Source organism: Cryptotermes secundus, unplaced genomic scaffold, assembly GCF_002891405.2.
Source record: "Cryptotermes secundus unplaced genomic scaffold, Csec_1.0 scaffold407, whole genome shotgun sequence".
In the NCBI taxonomy this organism is placed as follows: Eukaryota; Metazoa; Arthropoda; class Insecta; order Blattodea; family Kalotermitidae; genus Cryptotermes; species Cryptotermes secundus.
The window spans coordinates 2,151,046-2,163,042 of NW_019741981.1; the positions used below are offsets into that span (position 1 = coordinate 2,151,046).

General features: G+C 36.8%; 1 protein-coding gene across 1 annotated transcript in view; it reads left to right on the plus strand.

The window, feature by feature from the left end:
• Positions 1–11,791, plus strand: part of LOC111872909 (ATP-binding cassette sub-family D member 3) — a 66,941-nt gene extending 55,150 nt beyond the window's left edge. Inside the window, exons 14-16 of the mRNA XM_023867186.2 lie at positions 2,002–2,175; positions 4,868–5,029; positions 6,293–11,791. Coding sequence (XP_023722954.1) covers positions 2,002–2,175; positions 4,868–5,029; positions 6,293–6,370 — 414 coding nt within the window. The 3' untranslated portion in view covers positions 6,371–11,791. The remainder of the gene's footprint in view (positions 1–2,001; positions 2,176–4,867; positions 5,030–6,292) is intronic.
• The last annotated feature ends 206 nt before the right edge of the window (positions 11,792–11,997 follow it).

The window sequence follows — 11,997 nt, forward strand, 5'->3', positions numbered from 1 at the left end:
CTGTCACTGTCACTGATAATGGCCTCGCTATCAGAAGACGAAGCAGTTGGCAAATCTGATAGCTCATCGGAGAACATATCTAATATTTCCTGTCCTCCGAGAGATCGCAACTGCTTTCGTCTCTGAGCCATGTTGAACTGGTAGCTGCGTGGTTCATACGTGCAAGCTTGGATTAGAACAAAGCCAATTTTGTTTAGGTTGTGACAGGAAATGACTCTGGTCGAGTTACTAGATAAGGTAGCAATCATTCCCGAGGTCATCTACGCAGTAGTTACGATTCAACGAAGCCACACAGCGATATATGGCGTTTTGCAACATAACGTGACCATAGAGGGCCATATGGCCCGCCCGGTCTGCAACGCTTGGAAACGTAGAGGGCCATATGGCCCATCCGGTCTGCAATGTGTTAATATGTCAGTAATCATTTTAGAAATTAATTTTGTGTTATTGTGTATTTTGTAGAAACAGTGTATTTCATACTTCAGTGATTGTTTTAGAAATTAGTTTTATATTATTGATAATGTAATTGTATTTATTTAGATGGAGAGATTTTCTGCATCTGGTTATGTTTAATTTATCAAAACTATGGACAGTAAATCTGACAAGGAGATAAACTGTGTGCACATGCAGTGAACTTTGCATAATCCCCATTTATTGAAAGCTTCACATCAACTTAAAAGTCATTCCTCCGGAGATTCATTAAATAGAGATTTCACTGTATGTGTATGTGTGTTCTGGGTCATTCAGAGTCCTTTGCCAAATGTTAGGAGGTAGGTGCAGAGATGATTTGGGGCAGAAAATGTAAACAAAACAGTTACCCAGTTTAACCACCAGTTCAGAATTACTGCATTTCAAACTTCAGTCTTATCCCCTCCTTTATATATTCATGTCATGGAGCCTTCTTAACATTGCAAGATGGAACTTGTACTGCATTTGCTTGTGGCTCACATTACTTCTAACACCAAAGCACTGATAGTTATAGCAGCAAAATGAGATGGCATGATTACTGGTGCATTGTATACTGATATGCATTTCAAACGCAGCTTTTGTGATGGAAGTGCTGCAGTTGTATCAAGGGAAACAGTTGAAAAACAATTTTTGAAACACATGGATTAATTGTGGGATTCTGACCTTTGTAATCTCCTGATCTGAACGCACTTATGTTTTTCTTATGTGGATGCATCAAAGAAAACGTTTATGGTATAGAAGTACAAGATTTGGATGACCTGATCAGTCATAACCTGGTAGACACAACAACAGACATTAGGGGTTAAACTAGACAACTCTTTCATGTCAGCAGTCCATTTGACATCACAGTGAAGAGTGCATGCAAGCTGGAAGAGGGAACTTTGAGCTGTTCTGGTGAGGAAATAGGTAGAGCTGTGTGCAAATCATGACTCTTTCAACAGACCGGTGTGTTAAACATAATGTACAATTCAAACTGGAAAGAGCTAATAACTTGGAATCATTGCTTTTCATTCGTTGTTATTAAAATGTAATAAATGAAGATGTCGAATGTAACTAACCAAATGTGTGTGTGTGAATAGACAGTTAACAATTTTCTTTAAAAGTGGCATAATGTCATGACTCAAACAACGATTTGTTTACATTTTCTGCTCCAAATTGTCTGCCCAGCGATCACCAGAAAGTATATCCTAGAATTATGAATTGCCATTATGTATCCTGTTCTGTTCTTACTCCACTTATACTCCATTATTCAGTGTGTACATCCTTCAGGGTTGTAAAACCCTGTAGTTTTGGCACATCCCAACAATTTGGAGCAACATACTGCTTGCATCTTCAGGGTTGAAGAGTAAACAAAGCAAAAAACCTACTTCTGCTGATTTCTTGTTTGGCTTACTCTTGGACCCAGAAGATGAACACAATATGTTCCTCCTAAGTGTTGGACTGTCTCTGAGCTACTTGGTGTTACAACTCAGAAGACCACTCTTCATAGCCACCTCTGTGAGAACCTCAGATCCAACATTCTGTCTGTGTTAGGTGATCTATCCTCATACACGTGAAGAGGCATTACATAGGGGCCAGACAGATGATGACCTTGCAAGCCACTTAGAACGTGTCAAATTGTCCTACCTGCTCTCTCGTGAAGGAGGCTGGGATGCCATTGCAGACTGGATTGATGTGCTCTCTGGTGGAGAAAAACAGAGAATAGCTGTGAGTTCTTTGTCATTTATCCAAAGTGTTTTAACTCTGCATGCCACAAACTAATTAATTAGGCTCTGCATACTTGTGTTAAAACTGCCAGAGCTGAAGAGATGGGCTCAGTGTTAATCACTTTGTAGATCATTTCTCTCAGTAGATAGCATCAGGTGTAGAGAGGAAAGATGATGCTTTCATGCTATCTACATCTCTAGCTATTCGAAGATGATCTGCAGAAGAATTGTCAGTCTTTGTGTTGCATAGCATTTACTGTTAAGAAGCCTCGACATAAAGCTGGTACACCTACTGTGGGGCTTTGCTGTCATAGGGTTAAAACTACCGTGTTTCAGAAATTGGTTCTGTTTTCATTTTCAAGTGAGGATGATACAAAATAAAACCTGTGTCATGACCAGCAATTGGCAGTCATCTAAACATGTCATACAGCCTTGTGAATAAAACTGTAAACTTCAAGCACTAGCATCATCTGATTCTATAACCCCAAGCCAGTAGTGATAGTGCAGTTGCTGTAGCTAGATGATCTATATTTTTATTACTGTCTCTTGATTGTTGTTTTAAGATACATGCACCATCACAGTTTTTGTTACAGTGTCTGGGATTTTGTGCTATTGTGACAACGTTTTCGGAAAGTTAAACTATCTTTAGTGGAGGGAAGGGCACAGTCTCTCATCATCTGGGGTGCATTATGCTTGCACCATCCGTATCTTCACCATTTCCATCTTCATCACTTTTACTTCAGTAACTCTTCATAAGGAATTACATCTTCTTTGATTCATAGTGTTAATAGCTCTGGGCAAACTTGTTGTAGTTTGTGGTTCCTAATCTTGAAAAATATTTATATTTCTGTCTTTCTCACTTGCTATACTGTTGGTGTGATATGATGTGAATGTCAGCATTTACTGCAGCTTAGAAACAGAACACACTAACAGCTTAAAGAATTTTAAAAAATGAACGTAATTTTCTTACTCAAATTCAAGATGACCCTTAAGTTTTTAACTCAGGAAATATATGGCAGAAATTTTGTTTTCCTTTCTGGTACATGCAATACTAAACTGAGATATGGGTTGGAATTTTATTCATTAGATGGGAGTAAGATACTAAAATGAAAACACTAATTCATGGAAAGTTATATGTTGGGGTTTTGACTAAGACCACAAAAATTAACACAGAATACAGAAAACTTACAGTGAGAAACCCAAAATTGGGGTTCTACTGTAACTTCAGAATGTATTCAGTACAATATCAATTTCATTGTTACGATCTGGTATTTGATCCTTCCTCTTTTTTTTTTTTTTTATTTCTTTTCAAAAGAGAGAGAGAGAGAAGAAGAACTATATTTGGAGGTCATGTTGGTCAGTCCTGTCTATGACCTAAAGTCAGTGCTTATATCTTTGAATTTTATATGGCAGACTTTTGGGAAAATTTGTTGAGCAATACTGATTTTCAGCCACATTGATCCATAATAAAGCCTGGTTTATGTAAGTCTATAAGTGGACTTTTGCATATACTCCATAAGCTCTTTGCAGATATTGTTATAATTTTATATGGTAGACTTCACCACAGTTTGATGCACAGGTTCACACAGTTCCATGGTCAACTACTGATACATTATTAAACTGTGATTTACATAAGCACATAAGTGTCTTTTTGATGTTTCCTGCAAACTCTTCCATGCAGTTCCCATTTTCAGCAATATTATTCCATAACAAGTCTAGTGTGCATAATGGTGTGTATTGCATACACTGTTTCACAAATTTCATTGAAATATGATATGAAACTTTCACAAATTTTCATTTCAGTAGTTCTGTTTTTAAGTTTAATGAATCTCAAAGAACAGCATTGGTAATTTTGTATGCTGTATTACTGAGTTACACTAAAAGGATCCATCTATCTTATAGAGCACAGAACGGATCGGGAGGTTCAGACTTTGATGTTGGTGATAATGATTGTTGTTTTGTTGTTGAGAGGAGGAGAAGGAGGACAATGATGGTGTGGAGTACACCCTTTTGAGTCATGTTATGGCAGAATGTTCCTCATCACTTTTGTAACTCATGACTAAAGTACTGTGGGATGTCAATGTTCACTGAGACAACCACTTGAAACTATAACAACAAATGTTTGTTGCGCTTAGAACGGGTATCACAGACTAGTTGGGACCATGTCTGAAGAATACTGGTGGAGACTTTTTGTAGCGGTTATCCCAGTCTAGTGATAATGGTGCTGAATGGAGGCCCCTAAAGGGCCATTTGTCTAGCTGTGTCTAGTCTGGTGTTCTTCTTTTGCTGCCACTCGGCGATTGCAAGGTGACGGCGTAGCGGTGAGTCTGGCTGGCTAGCGGAGCTACGGTGAGTGTGCCAGCAAAGTTAGTTGGTGCTGTTACTGGAGAGTTGCAGCTGCGGTGATCTCTTGCTGGCAGTGTAGAGACAATAGGTGTGACCGCAACTAGCCTGTTGGAGGCCCAAATTTTTGTACCCTTACCACTGGGCAGTACATGGACCAGTTGGCAGTCGACCTGCAGTTATGAGCGCTGATTGAGTAGCACTTATGTGCAGACAACCAGGCCACAAGCTGTAGCATATAAATATCGCCTACTTTTGGTACATTGCGGGAGTTGTCTGTGATGCACTGTGGAAGGTTCCTGCAGTACAATAGGCACAAAGTTATTCATTAATTTCTCCCTATGTTACAGATGGCTCGGTTATTCTACCACCAGCCACAGTTCGCAATTTTAGATGAATGTACGTCTGCTGTAAGTGTAGATGTAGAAGGCAGCATGTATCAGTATTGCCGGGAAGTTGGTATTACACTTTTCACTGTCAGCCATAGACGTTCACTCTGGAAGCACCATGAGGTAATTACAATACATACCAAACTAGTGTCAAATGCTGTATATGCCAGAACAGTAATGAACGTGTTAACTTTTGTTTGGCACTGAACTACGTTTGTCTTCAGTAAAGACCACGGACAAGATTGTGAGGTATAATCTCTACTGGGATACACTAAGTTTCCACATGCATTCTTTGTATGCAACAGGCATCCCCCCCCCCAAAGGAGCCCAGATGTGGAAAGTGGACACACCAAAAACAAACATACTTCGGATAGGTCTTTGTTGAACAATTGTTGATTAATTTTTTTGGTGTTTCCCCACAAACATAACAGGCTTGGGCTGATTTATTGTCAACAAATTAGTTGCAAAGTTTGCTGTCTTCTCATGCGTAACTTCTACAGTGTCATCATAGTGCTTAACTAATTATACACAGGGACAATTTTACCCTTTTTTATCTCTCATACAAGACACTTGTTTTTTTATTAAGTTGCTAGTTCCTTATTTTAGTTGAATTTGTATAGGTCTACAATATTTGGTTGAGAAGATGGCCAAGGATTTCCCAAAACACAGTTTTTATATCTGAATTTCCATTTGTTTATGCATATATAGGATCAGAGTAACAAATTAGGTTAAAAAGATGTTGCTTATTATATTGTTTCTCAAAATAAACATCTGCTAGTATTGTTGCTCATCTGTGCTGCCATAGCAACCCTACTTGCTGAACATCACCAGGTTCCGTCATTCAAAGGGCAGTGACTGAAATCGTTTGAGGCTCTGAACAATTTATCTGACTGTATGGTCTAATAAACTTTGCCATTTTACTTCAGTACAAACTTCTAACATGGTGAAAACATCATTCTCCTCATAGCAGAACAACTTCACATGTCATGCAGTATTATATGTCAGGTGCAGGTCTATGTTTCTACTTTTTGTTTGAAGTCTCAGCAGACCATATTGATGCTTTTATAATTTTGCATCCATTACCAGCTCCACACATTCGTGGTCAGTATTATTTTTCTCATCTGTATGTGAAATGCTGAACTTTTTGTGTTGTCAGAAATTTTGTAGCATGGGTTTGTATAATTATTGTATTCATGACTAATTTGGCTGATTTTCTTGAGCAGCAAAAGCAAGCTCGTCAGTAAAGAGCAGAAATGTATTTTTTCCCTGATATTGTGCAGTTAGAATTTAAAACCTCCACTTCAAATTCTGAGAGATTGCCATGTGAGGATTTTAATTCCCTTTGCTTAGTAGTTTAATCCTGAAAGTATGACATTACTGTTGCAGTACTATCTTCAGATGGATGGACGAGGATCTGTTCAATTTAAACCAATAGATACCGACACAGAAGAATTTGGATCATGAAATTAATTGGGTAATTGGGTGAATAATTTGTGTGAATGTTTTGTGGTGAAGTGCTTTATGAAAAGGAAAGGCAAACTTACCATGTCATAAAATAGTGGGAGAATGTACTCAATTTTGAACATTTATTTTTTTATTATATTGGAGTTTTAATGTTTGAACTTGAGACCCCTTATCAGAGCAGATTTTTTTAACTGTTGTGAAGTCTCTAGCGTAATATTAAGATTAATCTTAAAAATCATGCTGACTTCTTGTTTAGTTCAGTTTAACATTTCATGCCATTGTATAATGTATCTATCCATACAATATGGAATTTGTTCATGAATATAGAGTTGATAGTAGGTGTACACTGGGTGTATCACACAAAAGAAGCAAATGCACATTGGTTCTTGAAGAACGTGTGTATATATATATATACACACACATACATACATACATACATACATACATACAGAGTGTCTAAAAATGATGGTAGGGGTTCGAGAACCAACGTTTAGAAAAATGAGAAACGTATTCAACAAATCACTATTTTATTTCATAGTGTTCCTTAAATATTCTTGAACATAATTAGTAAGTTTCCACATGTCCACCGTTCATGACCCTGCATATATGCAATCGATATTCCACTTCTTGCCATACACGCTGTGGCATATCTCTTGTTACCTGCTCAGCAGCTTCTCATAATCTTGCTTTCAAGTAATCAGGTGTTGAATTTTTTCCATATAAACATAATCCTTTACATGGTCCCAGAAAGAAAGAATCATGTGGTGTCAAATTGGAGCTCCAAGGTGGTCACAGAATTGAAACACCCTTGCCAGTCCATCTTCCAGGAAATGGTGCAGGGTACTAAACTGGGGAGTGAGGGAATGTAGTGGTACAACATAATGACCCTGGTGGCCACACATGAAACTATTTGAGTGGAGGAATATGAAGGTACAACATTCAGTGTGATGCCTTATGTGTGTTTCAAGACAGAGCCTTCTGAACCCCATTATTATTTTTCAGGCACAGTGTATGTACATAGATACATATAAACATACATATACAACTGAGAGGAGAAGAGAAATGTGATGTGAAAGGTGGAAGTAAAAATGAACATAAAGTATACAGTAATAGGTCACGCTGCTGTCCTGCCATTGTTACCACTTGTATGGTGATGAAATTTTACTTAAGCTGATTAGCTCTGTAAAAAACTGTTCATCTATATGACAGGGTTTTCCTACTGTATTGCTTGACAGGCCTATTTCTGGAGTGTGAATCTCACATCCATCTTGTGCCAAGGTTAAAATTGGATGGAGCCTTATCTCCACTTCGCCATTGTGATTCTTAAACACAGAGGCAACTTGATCTTTATTTTCTACTGTATTATTTATGCCTTTTTATTTTACATTTTCTTTGAATGAATTGTATTCTAGAACAGATTGTTTTAGCTGAAGAAGTTGAAAAGAGGTAAATTGTCTACGAGTATTTAATGCCTGAAGGTGATGTAATGTTTCCTCTACGGTTTACATGTTCATGCTAAGAACAAAATATGGTAAATCAGATGAGTGCTTCTCTGCATGTTCTTGGTATTTGACACCAGTAAAAGGACATCTCTTAACACTTTAATTTAAACATTTGTAGCAACCTGCAGACTTTCTATGAAAATGTAAAAGGAAAATGTGCTGAAGTTCTCAATATGAGAAGGGTCGGAATATGCCCCTTTCAGTTAGATGGTTTGTAGAAGTTTTATAGCATCTTACACTCTTTCCAGTTCCATGTAAGGAGATTTACTTATTTAAGTTCTTTATTAGTTCTCTAGAAATATTAGATAATTTGGTATATAGTGGCATTCATGTTTCATTTTAACATCACACTTGGGAGTATAGGACTCAGTCCTGATTCCTAAGTACTTTAATTGTACATTCAAATTTTAACCCTGCATTATGAATGGATCGTAACATCCTAACATTTTCTTGTTTTAAACAGTTTCATTGTTTTCTGGCTCAGTGATTTATTTAATTTTCCTCTGTTGTTACTACCACTGCCACTGCAGCCACTGCCTCCAGTACTGCTGTGTAGGTCATTCAGAAAGTAAAGACCATTTTCCTATAAAAAATAAATGAATAAATTTAAAAAATTGTATTTTATGCCATTACTGCAGATATTAAATCGTTCCACCAGCTTCGTGGCAGTCGCCAATGTTTCGTTTGCATCTGCATTCACATATTGATTTGCAAGTCTCATGCTATGCCCTCTGTCAACAGAACCCACTAAACATAGTGTATGCTAGATTTACAGATTCTGAATGATATACCGAACTTGGCAGCCATTAGCAGTACAAGAGCAGGCAAATAAGTGTGAAGACTAATTTTTAATTTCATGCCGGACAATCTGGTGATGCTTTTACTTGGAATGTTAGGCGATACAACAAGACAGAGCTCAGATGGAAGGTTTTGATAAGGTATTTATTGAACAGTAGCTTGTTAGACGACTGTCATCAACTTGGTGCAAATGTGAAAATGGAGCATATGATGGAACAGAGAATGAATATGCATTTTTGTGTTAAACTGCAGAAATCACCAAGTGAAATGTTAAGAGATGTTAAAATCAGTTTATGGTGAATCCCCTGGCCAAAGAAGCCATGAATGTCAAAATCCAAAATCAAAATAATCTTGATCTGATTTTTTGACATTAGGGTATCATTAACTTTGATTTTGTACCTAAAGGGTCCACTGTTACTTAGACATTCTTCATGAAGGTGTTGAAAAGACTTATGATGCCATGAGGCACAAGTGAGGAGAGTTACGGAGAGATAGGTCATTGATTCTTCACCACGACACTGTGATGGCACATTCCTCACTTCGTGTGTCACAGTTTTTAGCAGGAAAAGTCATCTCTGCCATTGTACTCTCCTTTCTTGGCTCCAGCTGACATCTGGCTCTTTCCAGAACTCGAGTGTACTGAAAGGAAAGGGTTTCTCTGATGTTGAGGACATTTAAATCATCCGTGAAAAAATGTTGATAGACATTCCTGTTCAGGATTTTAAAAACTGTTTTGATCATTGGCAGAAGCATGGGGAACATTGTAAAGAATTGGAAGGAGATCACATTGAAAAATTATAGGTTGCTAATATCTGCAGCTCTTAAAGTAAATTTTTAAAAAATTAGCCATATTACTTATTTTGCCTGACCTTGTGTGTCTTGCCTGGATGGTATACAGCCCTTCCATAGAGTCAAGGAGTGATGTATTGCTATGTTTGATTTGGGGGGCGCACATTAAAACTTAGTTATTCATATACTGAGTTGCTGTTTAAATTTTTAAAAGTTTTGGAGGGCCTTGAATTTTATTCCTCTTTTACTGTCATAAATGAAGTTTTGTATTACTTCAGCTTTTCCAATTGCAAAGTTCTTGACAGAAAAGCAGTAAACAGCAGGTAGTTCTTTGAATAGTACCATGTAAATGTTGGCTATTGTATTATACCCATCCACATAAACTTAACTTAAAGCATGTGAATTTCATCTACTGACATTTTCCTGCTACTTAAGTCTAAAATGACATGCCAGAGGACAAGAACTTATCAAAATTTTCTGCTGTGCATATTTCTTCATTTTATTTACTGTTAGCTGCATAATAGCTGTATCAAGACTGCTTTCAAATATGTCCACTGTATCACAAATTAGATCTGTCAAACTGTGGACCATGGATACCACAAATTGTTTCCCATACTGCAGATAATGTGCTAGTATTTTGCCACACAAACTTCATTGGCGTACCTCCTATTCATACACCGTGTGGCACAGTTGTTTGTTCATTACCATCATTTACACTGTAACTGTCACTAATTGCGCATGCTCACGGAGTCACTAATTGGATGTAATCATCATCAGAGCCACTATTATCACCTGAGCTACATTGCCCAGAACTTCGTTTACAACTTCACTAATTTTGAACTCTGTAAGTGCACAGCTGGTTGATGGCCTGGCCATGATGATTGTGATGTCAGATATTTAGAGTCTCAGTTGTCAGCTGCACAGTAACTAAGGTCACTGATACATAAACAGAGAGGTCATTCGTTTTATCATTTCTTGATGCAGATCCTATCTCAATTGAATATTTCATTCCCCAGTGTTAGGGCAGAGAAATTAAGCATGCAGTTGAGTCTACTGTATACATGAAACCATGAATAAGACATTTAAATGCCTGACTTACAGCATACATGAAACCACACTGAAAGATTAAATGTTGAAAATTTTCAGAAATTTTGTTTTTCTTTTGCCTGTTGCCATTCCACTAGTGCTTCATTTTCACCACCCCTGAGCTTTCATTTCTTATAACCAGCCAGCATAACATCACACCATGTACTCTTAAGTATGAGGGTATAAGCATGGGATTCACTGAACTCTGTATTTGAACTTGAAGTGTTTTTAGTTGCTTGTCAAAAATTAGATCTTGCAAAGAAATAAAATAAGATCATAAAGCTGTTTAAAATTATGTCTTCAGTGGTTAAGAAAAATTATTAATATTTTACATTTCTCTTCTGTGTAGGTCAAATATTTGGATGAGTATGATATATTTTACAAGAGCTTTCAGTTTTCTTTCCTTGTTACTTGTGCATGAAGTAGATATGCTGGACTTCTTAAGTGAGGTTAAGTACACCATTGTTTTGTGCTGGGTTGGACATTTCACCAAAGTGTATGTATACGTGCAATATAGGAACTTTAATTTAGTCTATTAAAAGGGTTAATATTGGAAATACGGTATATGGGAAGTTTATAAGTTACTGTCAGTTGTTAAGCCATGAAATTATTTCCTCAGAGATTGTTGAATTTGTGTATTTGGATGTGTACACAACTGTTGAAATTTACTTGGCCATCTTTGAAGGCAACTATGTATCAAGTTTTGTGACTTGAAATACAATTATTTTAGCATTTTGTAAACATTTAGTTATTTATTCTATCTCTGTTTTATGTACAGTGAACGCTGCGTTTTGGAATCAGGAATAATGTTTTCATTCATGTAACATCACTTTTATGAAGTCCCAGTTAGATATATACTACTAATACATAGAAAAACCAACATTTATTATAATCAGTGCTGAGTTATTGTTATCACTTTTTTTTGCCTTATCATGGCCTTGAGGCCTGTGCAGTGGAAGTGATTACATAACATCCTAGTCTGTTCTTGAGCTCTGACATGAATATGAACCTTCTCAGAAAAGACAATAGAATTTTTCTAATTCTTAAGTTTGGTATTTTTGTTGTTTGTTTTTAATGGTATATACAAATTTCCAGAAACAATGTTGATGACTTTCTGATAGAAATAGTGGATAGTCAGTTTAAATTATTTTATATTTCTCGATTTTAAAGTTTTATTTCTGTCCACTTCCACCATTTTATGTACACATTTCCACTCTGCATAAATAAAGAATGCCAAACAGCCGCATTCTTGTTTCATTGGTTATTGTTATCAGCCAGATTTTGTTATCAATTAAGCTCTGTCCCAACATAATCAGAGTAAGTGGGGTCCACTGTAGTATGTGATATGCTGATTGTGTTTTTATTTGTGTATATGCAGTTTAAAGACTTCATAATTTAAACCACTACAGTAGATACCTCAGTTAATATGTTGGGTTGCAAGCTGAAGGTCTG